This window comes from Oreochromis aureus, linkage group 3, assembly GCF_013358895.1.
Source record: "Oreochromis aureus strain Israel breed Guangdong linkage group 3, ZZ_aureus, whole genome shotgun sequence".
Classification (NCBI taxonomy): Eukaryota; Metazoa; Chordata; class Actinopteri; order Cichliformes; family Cichlidae; genus Oreochromis; species Oreochromis aureus.
The window spans coordinates 7,785,482-7,810,108 of record NC_052944.1 but is presented as its reverse complement, the minus strand read 5'-3'; the positions used below and the strand labels follow the sequence as shown (position 1 = coordinate 7,810,108).

At 38.5% G+C, this 24,627-nt stretch overlaps 2 protein-coding genes across 12 annotated transcripts in view; both read right to left on the bottom strand.

The window, feature by feature from the left end:
- afap1 (actin filament associated protein 1) overlaps window positions 1–10,644 on the bottom strand; it is a 98,403-nt gene extending 87,759 nt beyond the window's left edge. Inside the window, exon 1 of one of the 2 annotated variants that reach the window (XM_039609292.1) lies at window positions 10,541–10,644. In XM_039609292.1, coding sequence (XP_039465226.1) covers window positions 10,541–10,565 — 25 coding nt within the window. In that variant the 5' untranslated portion in view covers window positions 10,566–10,644. The remainder of the gene's footprint in view (window positions 1–10,540) is intronic. The other variant, XM_039609293.1, reaches the window with a different exon arrangement.
- A 3,609-nt stretch (window positions 10,645–14,253) lies between these two features.
- Window positions 14,254–24,627, bottom strand: part of ablim2 (actin binding LIM protein family, member 2) — a 91,291-nt gene continuing 80,917 nt past the window's right edge. For all 10 annotated transcript variants that reach the window (XM_039609285.1, XM_039609286.1, XM_039609284.1 and 7 more), the window contains 4 exons: window positions 22,839–22,899; window positions 21,379–21,386; window positions 21,179–21,259; window positions 14,254–16,200 (listed from right to left, as the gene is read on the bottom strand). In XM_039609285.1, coding sequence (XP_039465219.1) covers window positions 16,087–16,200; window positions 21,179–21,259; window positions 21,379–21,386; window positions 22,839–22,899 — 264 coding nt within the window. In that variant the 3' untranslated portion in view covers window positions 14,254–16,086. The remainder of the gene's footprint in view (window positions 16,201–21,178; window positions 21,260–21,378; window positions 21,387–22,838; window positions 22,900–24,627) is intronic.

Genomic DNA, 24,627 nt, shown 5'->3' with positions numbered 1-24,627 from the left:
GAAAATGAAATATCGCGATAGAATATGGGTAAAACGCGCATGCGCAGTGCCTATGTTTGCATACGCACATGGCGGCGACGCAGAATGAGAAGAGCGAAAGTGGATCGTTAAATGAAACGGATGAACCAGAATTGGTTTGTAAAAATGCTGCAACTTCAGTGGTGTGGAACTGGTTTAGCTTTCGTCCGTCAGATACACAACAAAGCACTATTTTTGGTAGAGCATGCTAGTGGGCCGTCGTTATTACCGTGTTGTTTGGAAAATACAGCACACTTAAAATCAATCCTTTGATTTTTCTGAAAATCGACAGTGCCCCTTATAATCCCGTGTGCCTTATGTATGAATTCTGGTTGTGTTTACTGACCTCGAAACGATTTTATGTCGTACACGGCGCTCGAAAATCTGTCAAATGTTTTAGTACGACTTTGCTAAGTTACGAAGCCGCACTGCTTGATGGATTGTCGGAGCATTACGGCTATCGTAGGCAGGAGGCTCGCGGAGTGATACGTACTGTGCTTCAACATAATATTACCGTATTGTGTGTGTATAACCTCTTTTTAAGTTTTGTGGATATTCTACATGGTTATGCTGAGGATATGTCGGCCAATTTCCACTGGAAATGCCTTTTGGTTAAACTGTCAGCAAGGAATTTGCACTGTTACATTTTTATATAACTTTAATGCACATAAAAAACAGCTGCTTGTTTAAGTGAAAATACATTGATGGGGTTTTTTGCACTAACAAAGTTGTGGAGTTGTAAAGTATTTTGTCTAGTGTCAATTATATCGTCAGTTATATCGTTATCGCAAATTTTCAAATGTATATCGTGATAAATATTTTTGGTCATATCGCCCTGCTCTAGTATCTAACCAGATTCTTACTCTGGATGGCATTACCTTGGCCTCCAGTAACACTGTGAGGAACCTTGGAGTCATTTTTGACCAGGACATGTCCTTCAATGCACATATTAAACAAATATGTAAGACTGCTTTCTTCCATTTGCGCAACATCTCTAAAACTAGAAATATCCTGTCTCAGAGTGATGCTGAAAAACTAGTTCATGCATTTATTACTTCCAGGCTGGACTACTGTAATTCATTATTATCAGGAAGTCCTAAAAACTCCCTGAAAAGCCTTCAATTAATTCAAAATGCTGCAGCAAGAGTACTGACAGGGACTAGAAAGAGAGAGCATATTTCTCCTGTATTGGCTTCCCTTCATTGGCTTCCTGTTAAATCCAGAATTGGATTCAAAATCCTGCTCCTCACATACAAGGTCTTAAATAATCAGGCCCCATCTTATCTTAATGACCTTGTAGTACCATATCACCCCATTAGAGCACTTCGCTCTCACACTGCAGGCTTACTTGTTGTTCCTAGAGTATTTCAAAGTAGAATGGGAGGGAGAGCCTTCAGTTTTTCCTTTCCAGTCACCTTTCTCACTCACTATGTGTTAATAGACCTCTCTGCATTGAATCGTACCTGCTATTAATCTGTGTCTCTCTTCCACAGCATGTCTTTATCCTGTCTTCCTTCTTTCACCCCAACTGGTCACAGCAGATGGCCCCGCCCCTCCCTAAGCCTGGTTCTGCCGGAGGTTTCTTCCTGTTAAAAGGAGTTTTTCCTTCCCAGTCGCCAAAGTGCTTGCTCATAGGGGGTCATATGATTGTTGGGTTTTTCTCTGTATCTATTATTGTAGGATCTACTGTACAATATAAAGCGCCTTGAGGCGACTGTTGTTGTGATTTGGCACTGAATAAATAAAATTGAATTGAATTGAATTGAAATGAATTGAACGGAATTGAATTGGAATTTCAGTACTATGGACAAAAAAATACTATACACAGCACCTAAAAAATCATAATGTAAGACTTAAGTGGACTAGAAAGAGCAGAAGTAAACATGAAAAGAGGTCACAGGCAGAGAGACTGGTAGTCTGTGAGGACTTCTGATGGGCAGGATGAGAAAGACAGAGGAAGATTAAGACAAAGGCTCTCCTGTGTGCCAACCTTGTGGAATTGTGGGAAGACTACACAGTCATAGACACATCAACACTCAGCTCATACCCCCTAAGACTGTGACTCACACCAGCAGTTTTTCATCTGTTAAAACCCTTCACATATTCTGCTTTTACACAAACACACACTCACACATAGGATGAAACCCTCCCCTTTCCAATATTGCTCACTAATGCTTTTCTTGTACGTACCCTGCAGCACAATCTGGATAGCATTTGACATAATAATGGAGAAGAACTCCCCCTAACCTGGTTCACTGACATGCTGACTTATTACACATACACGCAACTCTATTACACTTGAGCAAATGTTGACTTAGACAGTCTTTATCACCTGAAGCTAGTATTTATCTTCACAAGGCATTTGAAAGATTCTTTGGGATTAAAATTCTTGTGCAAGAACATCTACATTTTTCATAAATCATAAACATAGTTCATGTATAGATATAAATGCTTTTACTATATTCACTTCTCAGATGATTAGTAAGAAGGAAGTGAGGGCAGGTATGAAGAGGATGAAGAGTGTTAAAGCAGTTAGCCCAGATACCTGTGGATGTATGGAGTTGTCCTGGAGAGAGTGCAGAAGACTTTTTATTCAGACTGTTTAATACAAACTTGGAGACTGAGTGGATTTCTAAGAAATGAGGGAGAAGTGTACTGGTACAAGAACAGGGGTGATGTGCAGAGCTGTAGTAAAAGCACTGGCAGCTACATCAAGGCTCTTTATATTGTAAGCTTGAGACCCTACAATAATAGAGAAAAAAGTCCAACGATCAGACAACCACCTAAGGGAAAGCACTTGGAGACAGTGGGAAGGAAAAACTCCCTTTTAACAGGAACAAACCGCTGGCAGAACTAGGCTCAGGGAGGGGCGGCCATCTGCTGCAACTGGTTGGACATGATAGAAGCTAGAAAGTAATCATATCCAATGATTAAATGCAAAGTGGTGTACAAACACATTGAGTTAAAAGATGTGAGTGAAGACGAAATGCTCAGTATATCATGAGAAGCAGCCTCGACCTATTGCAGCATTACGAAGGGAGGGTTCACAGTCACCCGATCCAACCCTAACTATATGCTTTATCAAATACTGAATTTCACTAGTTTAATCTAGAGGTAATAAATACATGAACTGGTTTTTTAGGCATCACTGAGTTTGTAGAGAAAGCTGCATTCTCAATCATCCAAGTAAGAAAATCAGAAAAACTCAGAAAAAAAAAAATCAAACTTAGTGTTTTCAGTGGTAGAAACATTTTGTCACTCATCCAACTGACGTCTTCAATTCCCACTGGTAATGACCAAAACAAACATGACATGAGATACAACATCAGAGAGACAACTCAGGTTGAGCAGTTTGCAGACAAAGTTAAAAGGCTGAGGTGATTTAGAGGAGGGATAGCGGATATACTGCCTATATACAGGACAAAGGATGCTAAATATAGAGCTCCCAGGCAGGAGGAAAAGAGGAAGACCACAGAGAGGATTCATGGTTGTAGTAAAGGAAGATTTGGTGTTACAAAGGAAGATGCTAAGCACAGGGTGAGATGGAGACAGATAATCCACTGTGGTGACCCCTAAAGGGAACAACATCTTTAAAATAATAAATTAATTCATAAATATACTGAAATCTTTAAAAGACAGGATTAAAAAGAGTTCAGGAATTTTAGAAAAATTATAAAAGCTAATTTATTAATGGACTTACTGTTCTAGTAAATTAAATACGTCAAGTTAAATCGAAAATGATGATTGTAGCATTTATTCATGTTGGTTCCACCAGCTGTTGCACTTACATCACATTTGATTAGAGTTGTTGACCAAACATAGAAAACTTTACATTGAACTTTATCATTTAATATGGATATGAACAACACCAAAACAAATATGCAATGAACTGGCCATTATATGGCACTTTTCTAGCCTTTACTGACCACACAATCTCTAAAATTAGACATATCCTGTCTCAGAGTAACGCTGAAAAACTAGTTCATGCATTTATTACTTCTAGGTTGGACTACTGTAATTCATTATCATCAGGATGTCCTAAAAACTCCCTGAAAAGCCTTCAGTTAATCCAAAATGCTGTAACAAGACTACTGAGAGGGACTTGGATATTAGAGAGCATATTTCTCCTGTATTGGCTTCCCTTCATCGGCTCCCTGTTAAATCCAGAATTGAATTCAGAATCCTGCTCCTCACAGACAAAGTCTTAAATAATCAGGCCCCATCTTATCTTAATGACCTTATAGTACCATATCACCCCTTTAGAACACATCGCTCTCACACTGAAGGCTTACATGTTGTTCTTATAGTATTTAAAAGTAGAATGGGAGGTAGAGTTTTCAGCAGACAGACATTATCTCTACTTTTAAGATTAGGCTTAAAACTTTCCTTTTTGCTAAAGCATATAGTTAGGGCTGGATCAGGTGACCCTGAATCCTTCTTTAGTTATGCTGCAATAGGTTTGGACTGCTGGGGGATTCCCATGATGCACTGAGTATTTCTTTTTCACTCACTATGTGTCAATAGACCTCTCTGCACTGAATCATACTTGTTATTAATCTCTGGCTCTCTTCCATAGCATGTCTTTTAGCCTGTCTTCCTTATCTCCCCCTAACAGGTCAGACCAGATGGCCCTCCCTGAGCTTGGTTCTGCTGGAGGTTTCTTCCTGTTAAAAGGGAGATTTTCCTTCCCACTGTCACCAAAGTGCTTGCTCATAGGGGGTCATATGATTGTTGGGTTTTTCTCTGTATTATTGTAGGGTCTATCTTACAATATAAAGCACCTTGAGGTGACTGTTGTTGTGATTTAGCGCTGTGTAAATAAAATTGAATTGAACTGAATTGACAAAACACTATATATCACACTTCACCATATATTCCTAATAGTGTTTTAGTGTATACACTCTAAGCATTTTATCAGCCTCACATTCATGGCCCATCACTAATTAACCTGATATTCTAGGGCTCAGATTCAACAGAGCCACTTAGTAAATGGCTCTGGTATTTACTACCAGGTCATAGATCTGCAATCTCAGTCATAGTTGCTTCAATCGCTCGCCTAGAAGATGATCATCTCAGGTGCTGCACACTTTGCTGCTATTTCACCAATGTCATTTTTATTTTCTATATTTCTTTATCACTACTTAAAGAGTTGGTGGAAAATATAGGATTTCAGGTTATGTGTGTGTTTACACAAATGACTGCATTTGGAATAAATGTTGATGTAAGCATTTGCGTATGTGCCTGTTTAAGTGTGATTGCAGATGGATTGCTTGAATCATTCACGCCGGTGATAAGGTGAACAATATAGGCAACTTTTGCTCCCAGGAAGGGGCAAATACTTTTTCATGGCACTGTACAACCCTGTGCACATACACCACTCTACCTGCACAAATAGAATTGAAATATCTGGAAAACATCTGGTTGTCAAATAAACAGATGTTTCAGTTTTGCTATAAACCTCCACCAGCAACCACCACCAAAGCAAAGAAAAGGAATGATGGCTTTCTGGGCTCATATTGACAGACACTGAATTATCCAAACACATTAGTTGCGAGCTGCAGATGCCGGCCGTGTCCCAACTTGAAATTAGGCAGTCTATCTGCGTAGCACAGGCATTGCAATCATGCATTTCTTTCATTTCTTTTCAGTCTTCTCACAAGCGCTGACAGGCCAGAAGAAGCAGACATCAGGAGAGAGTGAGGCAGGAAGGCAGCTGTGCTCTGTGGATGCCTCCTCGGGTCGGAAACAATCATTTAGACGTATTGTTCTGCTCTAAGAGCTTGTTAGCAACTTTTTCAGATTTAGATTCAAGATCCAGTCATTGACTATAATTGGCTCTTTGTTTGTTGAGGCGATTAGCAGGTTGTGATTCATTACACACACAGACACACATTGCAGTGCAAATATGTCATCTTTTTTTTCTTCCTTATGACTTTTAACTATGAGTGTAGAGTCCCCACCTGTAGGGAGGATAGAAGACAGAGATTTATACAAACTGAGAGAGACACTGGAGATAGGTAGCAGACTAGAAATGTTGGCCTAAAGCTAAGCACAGTAAGATACACATAACAAAGGTGGGGGTTGGGGGGTTTAAGAGAGAGAGAACAGACAAAAGGAGGAAATGGACAAAAGAGAGGACAAAGGAGATTGTGCTGAGGATAAAGAAGAAGAAGAGAGGTCAAAAGAAACACAGCTGTTCAAAGTTAAACAAGGAGGACACGCTGATTACTTAGAAAATGACTTTTACCTGATCAAGGAAACTAAAAAAATAAAGTAGTGGTTTGAGTCCTGTAACAAGATAAATATGTATCGTGCATGGTTGAATTATATCTTGCATTGTTACACCTCAACACATAAACCCAAACAGACCCAGATGTCCACTAGTGATGATGTCACGAGCAGAACCAACAGCATTAACAGAGCTGAGGTAATTAAGACTCAAAACCAGTGAGTGTAAATAGGAATAAATATATGAACCATAGTGTTTGAAAAGATATGCCAAAGATAATGTATATTATATTGAACTTTTTCCTCATTGCAATTTTGCTATACTGGACTTTTTAAGTTACATCTTGTGAAGAATACATTCTTAGAAGTGAGCAAAGGAATAGTTGAAGCTGCAATTAAGCCCCTGAATCAGTCAGATAAGGGCTGCTAAGAGATAACGGTAGAATGACAAAATCTGCATTAGGACATTGAAGAGGTGGCAGTATTTGTACCTCATCCAGCCAAGGACTAATGGGTTCAACAAAAACACACCGGTGGATTAAGTTAATACATAATTAGTCGTCAGTCAAGAGTCCTTACACTACTGTCTCTTGCTGTGTTTCTTCAGGCTGCTCCAGTAGTTGGGGGAAACAGAGCATCAGGGTAAATGGAGACACCTGGGCCAAGTGTTTCTGATAAATGATCAATATTTACTCTTCCTCTGTTCCACTGGAACTCTTTTTTGCCACTAGTCTGGCAGAATACTGTTAACTCATTTACACATACACCGTTAACACTGGTGACTACTATTTTTTTCATTTGTTTTCTGTTGTTGTCATCATGCTTTTCATCATGACAGAGTCAGATTTCTGTTAAGCACTCATTGTTAAGGAGTCTTCTGGACAATGGACAAAAGAGGAAAACTGAACAATGTTTATCAACCCTTGTAGCTTACAGGCAGCTGCATTTATAACTGTGTAAGTAAATGAAGAATGATTTGGTCTTTAAACTCTAATGATGTATGGTTTAATGCCTAACCCAACCAGTAAGTAAATTATGACCTTGTGCCTGAACGAAACTGGGTAAAGATTGATTCACAGGTTTAGAGACCAGCCGCTGCCCTCAGCGGCTGGTCTCTAAACCTGTGAACCCTCACTCACATCTTGCGTGAGTCATGGTTGTGACCAGTTTCACTTAGCGACTACCAACAACGGAGAAGACATTTTGTCCCTAGTGACTGGTAGTTGCTGAGAGGTTTTTAAGACTGCGTGACTGAAGTCCTACTTTAATGACTAAATTTTAAGCCCTAGAACATGTTCAAGTGAATCAACAAAACAAATATAACTCATTAACTGTAAACACCTCACTGACTTAAGCCAAACTTTGACAAGTTTTGACACTGTTTTGTTTTAGTCATAACAAACCAAAGTGGTGAGAACTGGTATACCAGTTCACTTTCACTAAGAGGTTCTTTCTGCCATTATACAATAACTTTTTCCAGTCATTAGTAACATTTGTTATAGAAATTCTAAAATTGTAGAGGAAAATAATCTAGTTATCAACACTGATGTACACAGTGAAACTGTTAACTCAGACAGAAGCTATCCAGTGAAACTACAAAGTGTGTGCTGCAAATCTCACTTCTCCCCTTTCCTCTGCGTGTGCAGGTTACATTGTTGGCTCAAAGCTCCATTCAGTCTACAAGTCTACAGGATGTTTACAATTTGTCTGCCTGCTTTTGTCTGTTGTCACACAGTAACTGGCTGTGGGGAAGCTGGTCTGTCCTTTGAACTAATCCAGGACATACCAGAAATCAGACAGATAGATACAAACAGAGGTTTAAAAAAAGAAAGAAAGAGTCTGGGAATAACTGTACATGAATAACCCACAAACAAAACAGAAGTCGGAAATGTCTGTATAGGCCAGTACGATGCCTGCTATCTGAAAGGTTGGGTTACTGATACAAAAAAATTTAGGTACCACAGCAAATGTGTCTATTTGAATATCAAATGGGTACCAAACTGTCAGTTATACACAGACTGGAAAAGCAGTCTAAAGTACACAGCTTGTGGACAGTGTCAACTGAAAATCCCCTCTGAACAGAAACACTTAAAAGTGAGGCAATAAGCTGCTGTGTCTCAGATGAAGCATAGAAATTGGATTAACAGTCTATAGTAAGGCTGTCATTGTTTATTTAAATTACCTTTAAATAAAAAGGGTGTTTTTTCACAGGCCCGCATCAAACTTGGTACAATTACAGCTGAGAATTTGAAAGAAAACATATACATTAGGACTTATTATAGGACTAACTTACAGGAAAGGCAGAATGGCAATGGCCCCTATCCTGAATGTGGTACCGCTCATATAATCATCAGCTATTTATGCTGGTTGTCATTCATATGATTTCTGTTATTTGTAACACTGATCTACTTATAACTCACAAACCTAAATAACTCAATTGCTAATAAATTACTACTAAATAGTATTTTGAGTTGTGTAATTAATACTAATATAATTAATAGGGACTTTTAATTGTAAACATAGAAATTAAGATGGAAATGACAGAAAAGGCAAGGAATTACTGGCCATAACCACTGTTCACAGCAACTACTTGGGGCCTTTTATGTTTATAGTTCTTTGGACGTAATAATATCTGGAAAGATTCCCTTCTCTCTGTCATTTGCTGTGACTGTCTTTCACCAGATAAGAAGTAAAAAACAAGTTAAAAATTTTGAAATTTTTAAAACTTAAACGATGTGGTGACTATCCAACGTCCTGTTACAACAACATGTAATGTGAACATGAACATGTGTAAAATGACATTCGTTAACAAACTGGCCTCGGTTACACCCTTTTTATACACAAAGACAAAGAAACAGAAACAGTGCTTTTCATTTGAAGTAGATATTTGAATCAGTCATCATAAAGATTTGTTTGTTTGGGAACAAACAAATAGACATATGGCTTTAAATTATGAGATTTGCAGTGGATAGAAAACTGATTGGATACATTTTTTAATATGTGGCTACACCTGAAGGTTTAAAAATTAAGGCAACTTAAATACCTGTAACTCACTAAATGTTCATAGTGTATCAAAGTAAAAATTTTAGAGGACTTCATTAAATGAACATTATTTTATACAAGTAACTGATCACTACGATTTCAACATTTTCAAAGATGTTTAAATCGATAATTTTTATTAGAAGTCATCTCCGATGCAAGCGGACTTTTTTAATCCTATTAACTGTTCCACCCCAATTATTCTTTATCTCATGTTTTGTCTGTCTAATTGCTCTATTGTATTTGAATAACTGCATCCGGGTGGGGGTTGCCAGATCAGCTGATGCCTGTGCCCCTCTTTCAGACATGAGGCAACACTAGCAAAATGTCCTAACCCTCTTGAAACAGTCGTCGTGAAAATTTTAAAGAAATATGGACATCATGGCATGTAACCATAAAAAACTTGATATACATGAACTTTTTTTTTCTTTGGATATATCATTCTAATCGATCAAAAGTGGATTAAAAAACAGTAAAGTTGCCTTAAGCAACTTTTTCATTGTGCGTTTTTTTCAGTCTTAATTTAATGACTCAGTCTGTTAACTGGCCTGTCTTTGCTCTTTTCATTTCAATGAGGACCACTTCTCTGGAAGTCACAGCTGGGAAAGCTGACAGAGATCCATGATCCCAGCTGGTCCCCTCTTCACCCCCTCCTTCCTCCTCCTCCTCCTCCTCCTCCTGCAGGGCTGCTGATGCTGAAAGCAGCCTGCAGTATCCAAACACAGGCATTACACACCCAAGGTCTACCAATTAATCACACCTCTTTCTCCCTGCCTCCTTTTCCTCTCTTCGTCTCTGTTACCACATGGCCCTTTGTAGCTTTATTCTAATGTCCTTTAATATATACCAATAATACAAAACATGTAAAAATGCTTTAAAGAAAATACACTAAAATGTCTAAATAGGAAAATGAAATGAAAATATCAAGGAGTAGATGCAACCTAAGACAGCGTAGTCACTACACAGTATCACACACACACACACACACACACACACACACACACACACACACACACACACAACAAAAAGACTACTAAAAGGTACAACTACAGAGAGTTGGGGATAGTAAATATCATAAACGAACCAATAGGAATTTACTGTTATTAAACCGTTATTTAAAAATGTAGGCAGTAAATAAAGACCAGCACACAGCTTCCATCAATTTTGTGAATGAATTCAGCAACACACCCAGACGAACTGCGAGCAACTTGTTAAATAAAGTCTAGAGGCTGTTTGAACCCAGACAGCAGCTTACCTTTGTCGTTTTTCTCCTTATCCATGTTACAACGGACAACATGGATAACTCCTCTCCAGCCGGTCACAATAAAGGAAGGGCGGGTGCACCCGTCAAGCACCCCCTCTCCGTCTCCTCCACCCTGTTCTGACAGCAAGTGAGTGATAGGAGCGCCGTCCAATCGTAGGCTGTATCGCGGGAGGCGGGTCTCTTGCCCATGTGGGCCTGGAGGACACATTGTAGAGCGTGTTGTGTAGCCAGTGTGTGAAGGCAAGTGAAAGCTGTTTGGCATATGCATTCGCAACACACTGGAGCACCAAAGCACAGCTAGAAAAAAACAAATTAACAAATTAATTAAATTAATCTGCTGCTCTTTGCCCACATAAACTATGAAACTATAGGGCTCTGTTACATTCACAGTGTTTTTTTAATGTTTAACCTTAAAACATAGATAACATAAATAACTAGAATGTATTTAACTCTGTGAGACTTCATCTCAAAAGCAACAAATATGGTTAGGAAAATGATTCAACCTTTAGCAAAACAATACCATGTATTTTATAAAGCTTGCGTTTCTGACAGTTTTTTGTTCATCATCAGCTCTCATGTCCATTTCTGGAAAGGAGATAGATTAATAAATGAGTCATGAGTCAAATAGATTCGTGCCCAAAACTGTAGTGTAACAGTTTTTAAAGGGGAAAATAATTCTATAATATTCCTTTTTTAAACATAAGAAAAAGAGGCAATATTTACCATTTACCATTTATAGTCTTTTTTTCTTTTTTTTCTTTTTTTTTTTTTACAGTTATAGCTTTAACTATGTTCCTTTGCCTTTATCTACCTTAATGTTTGACATTAGCATTTGGAAATGGATGTCCAGTTACAAGATTTGAAAAATAACCAATAAGCAAACACTAGCAGGACCTGTGTGTTTTATGCCTCTCAATAAGAAACAGAACATCCGAAGTGTTACATTTATATATCAAACACCCCAAAAACAAACAAACAAAAAACACAGGGGGTGAGCAAATGACATTGAACTAGGAAGTAATGGTTGCAAATAAGGAGGGTCGCATCAGGAATGGTATCCAGAGTGTTTGCCATATCAAACATCCGGATTACAAAGAATGAGATATTCATATTGAATTGGGCCAACAATTGCAATACCAACCACCTTCAATGCTGTTGAGTTTCACTGTGCTGCTTTGGACCGAAGACAGAAGAAGAGGAAAGATGGAAGGCATGCCAGGAGCACTGGAGGTGGATTCAAACTGTTACGCCATGGTGTAGATAGAAAGAGAAGTATGTTCATCTTGAAAGAAGAACATGTGAATAAGTTTGTGGAGTCGAAGAGAGTGTCAGATGGAATTGTGAGTTTATAGTTGGAAAGGGGAGAATGTAGTTATGGCGCACTGGAAGTTAATCTGTAGCATGACTTTCAAAGCCAAGAAGAGGAGGAGAGCGAAGGCAGCGATTAAATGGTTGAAGTTGAAGGAAAGATGTTGCACAGAGTTCAGGGAGGAGCTGAGTGAAAAAGAGTCAAGGTGGAAGAATTGCCAGATCACTGGGAAAGTACTGCAGAAGTGGTGAGGGAAACTGTCAAGAAAGAAAATCCTCTGAACAGAAAAAAAAGACAAGAAAACTTGGTGGTGGAATGAAAAAATGTAGGCATTCAAAGGAATTACTTAGCAAGGCAAAAGTAGAATTGTCCGAGAAAGTAGACAGGAGTACTGGGAGACAAGGCATACAGCAAAGAGAGAAGTGGCAAAGACAAAAGAAAGAGCTTATAGTGAGTTGAATGTGAGGCTGAACACTAAGGACGGAGAAAATGACTTGTAGTGATTGGCTGGATAGTTTATGTTAAATAGAATAAGCTGATTTTCTAATTAAGCCTCTAAGGAAATTATTTATTGATGCAATAGATCTCTGGATCTCCCCTAAAGGCACTGCACATCCAGTTTGGATTTAACTACAAGGGATATCACATATTAATGAAACCACAATTCTTTGGCAATAAATTTATGAACCTTAAGAAGGTTGAAAGAGCTTGTTGAATTTGACCATGGTATTGTAATAGGATCCAAAGGTTTGGAAAATTTCTTTCCTCCTTGATGTTCTACAAGAATACCAACCAAAAGTGGTATTATTGCAAAGTGGAAGCAACTATGAATGGGAGGCCATGTAGACTTACAGAGCAGAGTTACTGAGTGTTGATGTAGTGCTGTGTGATACTACAAATTTTGGTATCCATACCAAACACACCTGAGCATCCAGCACAGGACACTGGGGAACCACCAATGCACCAGTGGGTGGGGGCATGAGGCACTGGCAAGGAGTGTGGTAGGGGCAAATAGGCCCAACACCTGGAGGAGCCCGAAATGTTTTAAGTGATAAGGGTCTAAGACTTGACACATACACAAGTGAAGATCAAATGATCACCGATTTCACGTCTGCACAGCTGTTTTATACGTAAGCTTTGGGGCGTGGCCAGGCTAGCTGGAGTGTCTTAAAAAAGTAGCCACAACCCTCGAGCAAGGGTGGGTCATACCCCGTACATATGGAATATGCAACAGAGTAAACAGATAGTCTCGAAATGATAAAGAACTACTATTGCTATCTTATCAGGAAGTTTTTCTTTCTTTACAGGAAATACTTTACATGTTATAGGTGAGGTTGCTGTCAACCTTGCAAAGTTCACAGTGCAGGCTCTCCAGTCACTGATCTTCCTGCTGTGACTTTAGCATATGAATAGGGTAGGGGGCATTTTAACAGTCAGTCTGATTTAATCTTGGAAATGACTTTGCATTACTTTTATAAATTATTAAAAAGAGAAAATGTTTGTGTGGATGACATTCAGCAGCCAATAAAATTACTGGTTCGCTTGTTATCCTCAATCCTCTGATGTCCAAGTCAGTGATGAGCCCGACAATAAACGTAACTCTATCAGAATATGTACGTTTTTTGTTTTTGTTTTTTTTTTAATAAAATTGCCCTCTCAAGTCTTGGAAATTCATGGAAAAACTATTCACATTTATTTTGCAAAAGTCTTTGTTTTTGTCCAGAATATGTGGTAGAGGTAAGGCTTTCACCTAGGACAAAGACAGCGAGGACTGGTATTTTTATTTATTTATTATACAGCAGTCTGCTTCTGTTACATACACTAGAGAGTACACATGGAACAAAGAATAGACAATCAAAAAAAGGCCTTGAAACAGCCCCACAGGGACACTGTTTGTGGTGAGTGACACCTTGGTTCAGTTTGGACTAATGTTTTATTACAGACTGATTATTCCATGAGTAGAGTAGCATGAGCAGCTACATTAAAACGGTTGCATTAGTGTCTAAAAATGGTGAGCAAAATTTTTAGTGATGAAGACTTTTATTTGTAAAGGAGTATTTTAGAATGGATTGAAAGAATCCAAATAATCTTCCACCATTAGCTGCAGTGGCCGAGTAAGATACGAGACAAAGACATTTCAAGATTTAGCTAATATTTTCATATTAACTACTTGCATTGTGACATAAAAAAAAACTTATTTTGTGAAAAACTAGTGAGGAGTTTTCTTTACATTAAAACATATTTCCTGTTAAAAATGATTATGACTGATATACTAAGCAATAGCATTAGGTTTACCAGTGGTCCCATAGACACACACACATGTACCACTTACTTGAAGGTATCCATTAGAAAAGGGCTTTTAAAATCTCACAAACGTAAGCACTTAAAACCATAGTGACTCTGTAGTTTGGATAAAGCACTTTAATAGCAGATGAATATTAGAAAGAAGACATGGCAATGCATGACAACAGTTAGTGTGTTACTTACAGGAGCAACATTTGACACTCAGATTAAACTCAAAATTTGATATGTTTCTCTTCAAAAGCACTCTTCCCTGACACAACACTCTCAAGATTTCAAAAATAAAATCCCTTCCCCGGTATTGCAATTAAATAAATACCTAACACAAGCTAATGTAAGGAGCTGAGCTGGGCACTTCATTTGACCAGAAAAGAATCAATCACTCAAAACACATTTATGATATTGTCATTCATTTCTTATATGAGGTCAGTTGACAAACCCCATTTCCCATCCTCATGCATGCCTTAAGAGTTATACACCATGGCAGACAGATAAATCTGATATATATCCAGTATATGTTTACATACATGTTACAGTATGTTAGTTGGCAAGTTGATCGATTTACGGTCCAGAAAGTCGAGCAAAGGTGATGGACTTCAGCTTGAATGTATAGCTTTATTACTGTACGCAACAATACTTTCAAACAACAAACATACAAAGAGTTAACTCTCTAGCTGAGAAGATATAATACAGTTAGAGTATTGACTTTAAAATCAAACAAAACCTCTCTTGTTCAGCTTAAGTCTGCTGCAGTTATGTGAACCTTGAAGTCTGAACGGGTTTATTTTGTTCAAAAAAAAGAAAAAAGATGATTCTCTCAGCTGCATCCTCCTGACTGGTTTAATGATCCTTTCCAAAGTCAAAAATAGCTTATAAAAATAATTGTATTTGTTTTTTTTTTCATGTGAGTGCACGTCACCCTAGCAATGCAGCATGTTTGACATGTTTGTACACCCTGAAATCTTCTGTATTCTACCCCTCCTTTTCTTCCTCTCGCTGACTGTGATTCAGAGTTGTGGCTGCTATCCAGCCCCTGGCTACTCTATCTGGGCTGATTTATGAGAGGCTTGCGTGAGATATGGAGCCACATTCAAATGTACCAGAGCACGGATATCAAAACTATGTGGCCAACTTCTCTGATTGAATAGAACAAGAAGGAAAACCAGAAACAAAAGATGATGAGGTGGTTTTAGACAGTTTTGAAGTAAAAGATCACATATTTTTTGTTTTTTTTATCCCTGTCTTTGGCCTTGACATGCTTGAACAGTGAATGTCTATAGTCTCTTCACTATCGTAATGTAATGGCAAGGGTGTAAAAATGAACTGTCTTGAATATGTAACAGTAACTTAGTGCAAGGAGCAGAAGCAGCAAGAGAGAAAAGGCAGCGCAGCAAACAGGTGATATGTAGAAAGAGACAAGATGGCAAAACCTCACAAAGAGAAAACAAACTCGGTACAGAAACAGAGACAAGTCAATACTGAGATTAAAAGAAGGTGCACATAAAACATTCCAAACCACAGAAACCTGGAGGAAGGCCTGCATGAGAATTAGAAAAAGCTGTTGTTTTTTTATGGAGTATGAAAGCACTGGCATATGAGAGGGTCAGGGGTGGATGCAAAAACCACATAGGAGGCAAGGAGCATCAGCACAGGCCATGCAAACGCAGCTCCTCATTCTCCATAAGGTTGTCAGTCAAATATTTGGACCACACTGCATACAAAAAGCTATAGATGCCCGCCACAGCTTTGTGAAACTGTGCCCTCGCAGGGTTCCTCCGTGGCTTCACAGGCATGGCATTTTAGAGGTGGAAAGTAGGAAGAAGGGGTATCACGGTGGTGCATATATAGATATTTCCGATGGGGCTTTTTTTGTATTTTGTTTTCTTCCCGATACTTTTTCAGATTTTGCTTAGTATTGTTTTTCTGTCTAAAAAAGGCGTGCCTTCTTCTTCAGGTCGTTCTTCTTCCAGAGAGCCAGGCGGTCAAACTGCTCCAGGGTCATGCCGAACACTTGCTGAAAGTCCTCTGGAGATAGATGTCTCTGGATTAGGAAATTGTGGCAGAAAAAAACATTGTTATTTAGAGTGGACAACAGTAATACCCAGCAGCTTCTTGTCAACAAATTATAACCAAAGGAAACACTGGTGGTGGTTGGTGTTTTGATGATAAAGATGCAGAATGGGTGAAAAGATGTTCAGACATATTGACCACAACTGTACTTTTATTTATTTATTTTTTACCATAAAGATCATACATCTTTAAACTCAGCAAAATAGTTGTCATATATTTGTTTTTCATCAACAGTTTTCTTCTATTTGCACACTTTCTCTAAAATTATAAACATCTTCTTTCAGAATGATGTAGAAAAACTAGTTCATGCATTCATTACTTCTAGCCTAGTGTATTCTATTAATTTATATCAAGATGTCCTAAAACTCCCTGAAAAGCCTTCAGTTGATCCTGCAATAACAGTACTGACAGGAACTAGAAAAAATGCAGATTCCAACCATTTTGGCTTCTTCTTATTGGCTCCCTGTTAAATCCAGAATTGTATTTAAAAACCTTCTCATCACATAAAAAGTGTTGAATAATGAGAAGAATCATCTTATCTTAAAGACCTTGTAGTATCATATCACCCCAACAGAGCACTTCACTCTCAGACTGCAGAATTACTTGTAAAAGTAGAATGGGAGGCAGGGTCTTCTGCTTTCAGGCCTCTCTTCATTGAAACCAACTTCCAGTTGGGATCCAGTAAACAGACACCCTCTCTTCTATCTACTTCTACTAGATTGATTGATTGATTGATTGATTGATCATACTTTATTTATCCCGAGGGAAATTGGGTTAAGGCTGCCAGCCGTACCAGCGCCGTCTTACCCTTCCGACCATACATACGATGTATACATAAGATTAGGCTTAAAACCTTCCTTTTTGCTAACCCTGAGTCCTCCCTTAGTTATACTGCAATAGGTGTAGGCTGTTGGGTGACTCCCATGATGACCTTTTTTCACTCCCTGCATTTAATTATTAGTTATTATTAATCTCTGGCTCTCTTCCACGGTGCATATTTGTTCGGTCTTCCTCCCCTCACCCCCAACCAGTTGTGGCAGATGGCCCCGCCCCTCCCTGAGCTTGGTTCTGCCAGAGGTTTCTTCCTGTTAAAAGGGAGTTTTTCCTTTCCCACTGCCACCAAAATGCTTGCTCAAAGGGGGTCATATGAATGTTGGGGGTTTTCTTTGTAATATTGTAATCTTACAATACTAAGCGCCTTGAGGCAACTGTTGTTGTGATTTGGCACTATATAAATAAAACTGAATTGTATTGAATTGATTTCACAATGCACACATTTTTTTCAAAGGCTAACAGGACTGGATTGAAGGAATGTTGGAATACAAACCATTTGGCATTTTCTTGATGAAATAAGCAAGGTATTGGTAAAAGATACTAGTAACCTGTGTTGTAACCTGTGTTGTTTGAAAACATGTATCATTCAGAATTAAGGGTGCCTTCACAGCAGTGCAAGCTATGCAATTTGCTGCCATTGAGCTGCTCAAACTGATTAATCAATAGAACAATAAATTAATTTCTACCTGAAGCAGTATTATCTCTGGCTCTTGACCAGCATAATTTTTATTAATCTGTATCAGCGTCATGGTCTAAGCCTGGACACATATATTAGATAGACATCCTGACATGTTTGTGTGAGCACACACAGTAAACAGGCATAATATTGCCTTCTGTCTTGATGTTTAATACAGTAATTTGAATTTTATCCCTTATAAGTTCTTCCAACCAACTCCTATCCTAAAACCTCATGTTGCCAACACTCACCAAGTTCTCTCTAAAAAAGCACACAAAAAAAGCGTAACAAAAACTTGCATGGCATTGATTTAAACCCAGAAAAAGAGCGTAGGTAGCTTTATTATAAAATGTTTCCTGCACTGTGCACTGCAGATGTGTGTTTTTTGTGATCAAAGAACTAGGTAAAGCTATTTCTGTGAAACAGCCAATCACCTGCTTTATATCAGCAAACAGAAGGAAGATTGTGGCCCTGTTGGTTTTCACCTCGAGGTAAAAATGTTCAGGTGCCTTAAATTTTTCACCGGCCAAATTGACAGGATAATGACACTGGTGATATGAAAAAGGGGGATACTCTTCCTCATTTCATATCACCACCACCAACAACAACAACAACATACTGTGATTACTTTATTGTGTGTAACTGTAAAACCAATGACTCATGCCATTCAGTATGTTATACAATGTGTTTTCTGTTAGCTGTCAGTAGCAACAGATCACTGATTGGCATTCTGCTAAAGAGGTTTAATCCAAAGACTTTCAGCTTTAATTCTACAACTTTAATACAAGTTTTGCTTCAACTGTTTCAAAATTACAGCCATTTTATACATATTCCCCAATTTCCAGAGGCTCAAAAGTAGCTGGACAACTGCAAGTAGTTTAATGGCCAAGTGAGGCCTATTTCCTTGTAATCGTATAACATGAGAATTGTATTTTGTAGCTTTTTGCTGAAATGTCAGTATAAGGTCCAAAGAAAGGATTATGATGAAAGAGATGGAAGTTATCTTTTGGCGGAAAAACCAAAATCCACCTATCAGAGACGCTGCAAAAACTTTGGTTTTTAGAAAACATGAAGAAAAGAGAGAAACAGCTCATGATCTGAAGCATACCACACGATCTGTCAAACATAGTGGAGGTTATGGCATAGCCATGTATAGCTGCCAATGGAACCAGTAAATAGTATTTATTGAAGACATGACTGCTGATAGAAGTAGCCAGATTATTCTAAGGTGTATAGGAATACACTCTCTGCCCAAGGATATTTTTTATTTACACTGAAGCAGCATGAGATCAAACATGACACCTTAAAATTATTGGGTGACCTACCTCCTGGGCTATAGCCACTCCAATGTGGACCTAACTGTGGGGGTTTACACTTTAACGGGCATCCTTACAGAGGGTCACACACTAGCTAAATAACAGAGTCATCAGTGTTTATCCAGATAATACATGAGCAAATATATCTGAAGGCATATTTGGGGTTGGCTTTGGCTTAGGAGGTGAAGTGAGTCGTCTGCTATTTGGAAGGTCAGTGGCTTGATCCCGCAGCTCCTCCTGTCTGCATTCTTCAGTTATGAGCGCTTAGGCATAGAAAAAATTACTTGCATGAATGTGTGGGTGAATTAGCTTTGAGTGCACAAATAGAAACATGCTACTATCAATTTATTTACTATTTCAAAGAACTTGGAACTCTTTTTTCTTGCATTTCTATATTTTTATATAGCCTGGACTGCAGTTTGTGTTCCTAAATTTGCATTTTTCCATGGCACAAGAACTACATGCAGTGTGTACTTAAATGGTCTGATTCTTATATAGCGCTTTTCTACTCTCCCGGAGTACTCAAAGCGCTCTATACAACACGCCACATTCACCCAGTCAGTCCCATTCTCACAAGCACTACCTCTATACTGAGTGCTTTCTAACTACACTCACACACATTCATACTCCGATGGATGCATCGGAGAGCAACTTGGGGTTAGTATCTTGCCCAAGGACACTTGGCACGCAGACCGGAGGAGCCTGGGATCGAACCTCCAACCTTCCGATCAGTAGGTGACCTGCTCTACCTCCTGAGCTACAGCCACTTATAGCTTTTACTTTTCATTAAGACTATAAGCAAAGTTAAACTAAATTGAAATAAATTTAAAGCAATTAAAAACCTGTCAGTTTGAGGTGTTGCATGGGTCAGGTAGCTTAATCGACCTAATCCTAACAGGCTCATTGATTGTTACGTGCAATATTTTTGTTATATATATTCAAAGAAAGAACATTAATATTCTTTACAATGATTCTCTGTATTTACAGAAATAAATACATTTAAAATACTTTAAATATTTTGTTACAATAATAGTGAAAAAAGGTACTTAATATAGCAACCCAAGTTTCAAGAGAGCCTGCCTCGAATGCCGAAAGACACATTTTACTGGTTTTGGAGTTTATTTGCAGGCAGTGTATGGTTTAAATGTGTATAAGAATAGTTTTCTTTGTTTTTTCTATCACTTTTATATGTTTCCATCATATAAAAATTTGACTTTTTCTCTGGGTTTAGCTGCTGATTAGTATGGCTAAACCTACAACAGTTCGGGGTCAAGGATCAAGATCAGTGGCGGGTAAAATGGAGGTCAAACAGTTTCTCTTCTGCACACACTTACACACACTTCTGACAATAGGACTCCAGTCTGGTATTTCCAACCACAGAGGGAATCTCTCGAGTATCCTCAGTAACCTCAATATGGTCAGACTCCACTTGGGACAATATTTCTGTTAACTGAAAGCCTCACAGTGAACTCTCATAGTGGGGTTACTGAAGACTGAAATGTTTCAGAGGATGTTTTTTAGATAAAACCTCTCTTCCGAGGACTGCAAAACCATGAGCTCTGCACCACAACACAAACCACAATTGGATTTTTACAAAATGGGTTCTTTTAGAGACAAAAACTGTTCCTTTTTTCAGCTGCTCAAACTTAATGAAAGTTTTGAATCTTTAAATGGGTAGTGTAATAATAACAGCAACAGGAAATTGGTTATTCTGGGACATTAAGTCCAATTTCACTTTATTTCTTTATTATAATTATAGGACATATATGTGTGTTAAACTTGCCATGACCTGGCACCAAATCAAATTAAACTACTGCAAATTATACTTATATTTCTCATAAAATCTCCAGATGCACTGTATTTTAGCATACAATGTGTATGCTTAGAGAAAATAGTTCGTTTATTGTTTATTTGTCACTTAAGTGATTGAAGATGGCACTTCTATAAGCTTTTGCTGATACTTTTATCCCACTTGGCTGAGCTGCCTAGCCATCCTACCCAAACCACAAATTCTTGACTTGACAAAATTCTGTAAGCCAAAATTTCATATTTTCTCAGGCCTGTTAATGACCTACGGATGGAAGGAGGGAAACAACAGAGGGGAAAGTAAGATTAGAGCTCACCTCCAGTCTGGTGCGGTCTACATCTCTGGGAAGCTTCACTTTCACTCTATGTGTCACTGCCAGCATTTCATAAGGGTAGACCTGGCAACACAAAGTAAGCATTGTGGGAGATTTATTAGGGAATACAATTATAATCCAATGTCCTAACAATGCTGCCAAGAATATGAAAGTATATTTGCAAAGTAGTAGCAAACTCTTACCTTGTACTCTGAGGAGGGAAAAGACAGAGACAGAAGGAATTACTCTGGTGGAACAGTTATCTTTTATTTGAATTCAGAGCTATTATAAAAACTAGCATAAGTGAGCTTGAAAATAAATTACACTTGCGGACCCAAATCTCTTCAAAAATATTGGGTTTCAAAGGCGTCAAAAAGCATTAGAAATGGTCGCTCTGCTCACACACACAGACTGTTATGAGGTTGGAATCCTTTCAACTCAATCGTTGCCTCAGATACAGCCAAGACCGTACACGCACGCACTGGTAAACACACAGCACTAATTTTTCGAGCTGGAAAAATGACATCATCCTTCCTCGCTCTTACTTCTTGTAACTGATCTGGAGCCAAAGCAACAGGGCTCTGCATGCTTGATCGCAACATATATGCAATGTTATTAGGCATTGTAAAAATAACCTTGATCTGACTCATAGAAAGACGATATGGTCCATTTAGTGTACATTTTATAGCTTAAGACGTGGCTAATATTTTTTGGAAGGAAACATTCAGTTTTGGGAATGGAGCCTGTGAGATTTTACAACAGTGAATTAGCAACGTGAAAACTCCATTTAAAACAATCAGATAACTGACACGGGTACGTGCATTTAGTGGGGTTAGGTTAAGTGGTTAACATGTGAATAGCGATTGCCTGGCTCTCTGTATTAGCCCTGCGACAGACCCTGTCCAGGGTGTGACCTGCCTCTTGCCCTATGGAGGATGGGATAGGCTTCAACAGCCCCCACCTCCACTGTATCCACCTACATGATTTCTCATGTAAGAGAACAACTACAATACAGAAATTCTATTTTAGGTGAATCATCTAGTAATCAGATGACACTTCCTTAACACCTTTATTTAAAAAGTTTTTATTTAAGTTCCCAAAGCCAGGCTGACATGTATTCAAAAGCTTATTTATGAGTTAATGAATGCACTCATGAGAGGAAAGAAGATTTTGAATTTATTTCTAAATTAGTCCTCAAGGTTAAAATAGCAAGTTTCAGCTTCACTTAACAGTGAACAATTCATAAATTTGTCAGGGTGACTCACTAGTTGTTTTTCTCAAGCAAAACTCAGATAATTTATGTGGTTCCCCAAACTTAGAGGGTAGAAAGCAACGGGATATTAAATATGTGTTAATGAACAGACTTTCTGAGAATACCAACAGAGACCTAGAGACACCTTGGTATTTTCCATGCTGATGCTAAGCTAGGCCTAGACTGTAAGACGGTGTTGAGCTGTAGCCTGGTCAGAATGAGTAAGGTGAGAGAACTGTCATACTACTAACCCCTTCCAGTATGGTAGTCTTGGTTGGTATATGATCGTGCATGGTTAAAAAAGACGCCTATAGACTGCACTGGGTGTAATGTGCTATGCTGTATATGAGTGTTTTGCTGATAAAACCTTTAAAACTTAAATTAGAACTGAAGATACATGTCCGCTCTCACCTCTCATGCCTCCCCAGCTCTGGGAGTCTGGGTCCACTTCATCCTCCATCATCTCAGCAGCCTGCAGGAACACACACATTAAACAAACACAGAGTTAGACCATAATTCAGATATTCTGCGTCATTCCGCCAAGAACACTGCTGCTCTTTATCAAAGCAAGGGTTCATTTGAAAGCCTTTTAGTAAAAGCTGTTGCCCTTGATTTGCTCACATTCTTTCAGAGTTAGCAATGGGAAGTGGATGTGACAATTCTGATAGGGAGTTTGGATTCCTTTGCTCAGAAAGACTGAAAGCCACCTGATGAGACAAGGAGAGACTGTTATTGTAAAGTCTCTGCTGTTTGTCCAGTAATCCATTTTCTAGTGTTAAAACTAGTGAAAAACAAATACTATTCTTTAAAATAAGAAAAATAATTTTTGAAAATAAATCAGTAGTCAGTGATACTTCCCAAGCCTTTAGAATTCATGAAGCTGAACTGGCAGGGATTTTGATATACGATATACACATAATCGTAACTGGTGTGAAATGTGAGTGTGAATGGTTGTCTCTCTCACTGTAGTACCCCTGCAACACACAAGCTAAGGACAGACCACACCATCTAACATCTGACACAGCTAACTAGTTAATTAGCTATCTTGCCTGCCAGGAAGCTAATGGTTCCATGTTAAATTTGTCTCCATGCAACAACATGAAATACAATATATGCTCTACCATCATGCTTGCAAAGTGGAAAAATATGGTATGTTAGCTAGAAAACTAACACACAGTGTACAGAGGATTTCTTGGTGTCTGTAAGTAAACCAAGAGTCAACCTAAATATCTGAGAAATCAAGCCAAGACAGTATTTCTTGAGGTATCTGGCAGTTCCTAAAATGACCAATTGAGACTAGCTCCAAAGCACAAAGTCTTAAAACTATCATTTAGGAATTATGATCCAAGGAAAAAGACAAGCAGCCCAAGCATTTACTCAGCCTCTAAATGTTCCCACCCTGATCTCACTGGGATGTGCTGTAAGATGCCTAATCTATCACTATTAGCTCCCTTGGTACCAGACATAACAGGTCAACCTCTCCAGGTCTCAAGTTCATTCCTCAACAAGTCAGATCTATTTAGCTACATAAGTAGTGTCCAAATAGTATTTGGCACGTAGCTTAGTTAAAGATCAGTGTTTTGTCTCATAAAAAACTCTACAGAGGAATATAAAAGCTATATTCCCATAATGCAACGTGCAGATGGCAAGATGCTTCTATCTTGCCAGGATATTGAGACTCCTTTGGATACTTTGCATTAGCTTTGCATTAGCTTACTATGGTCTGTCAAAGATGATTAGAGTATGACAGGTAACTATTAAATATTCAATATTGGAATTCCTATTTCTCTGCTATCAACTCTCTCCTGAATGCTTTGATATCATGAAATCTTTCCTACTTATGTGTCACCTCTTCTATGTGCATTATTCTCCTGACAGAGATTGGTGTACACTGAGCATTGTATCCCAGCTGTTCTCTCCCAACAAGACGACATCATCATCAGAACAAACTTCATTGCCATTCTGGGATCCTGGGGTCACTAGTCTGTGTTAATGGTGTTATTACTACCATTGGGTGTTTATGCAACTGCAGGTAGTTCAGGTTTACCATCCCCAAGAGCCTCAACTACCTTTATTTCTGAGCAACTCTTTGTCCCTTGTGTCCCTCTACACTCCTTGGGGATTGTCCATACTTACTCTCACAGCTCCCCCTTTCCTGTAGAATTTTTGTTACTGTTAGACTGCTTCAACATCACTCCAT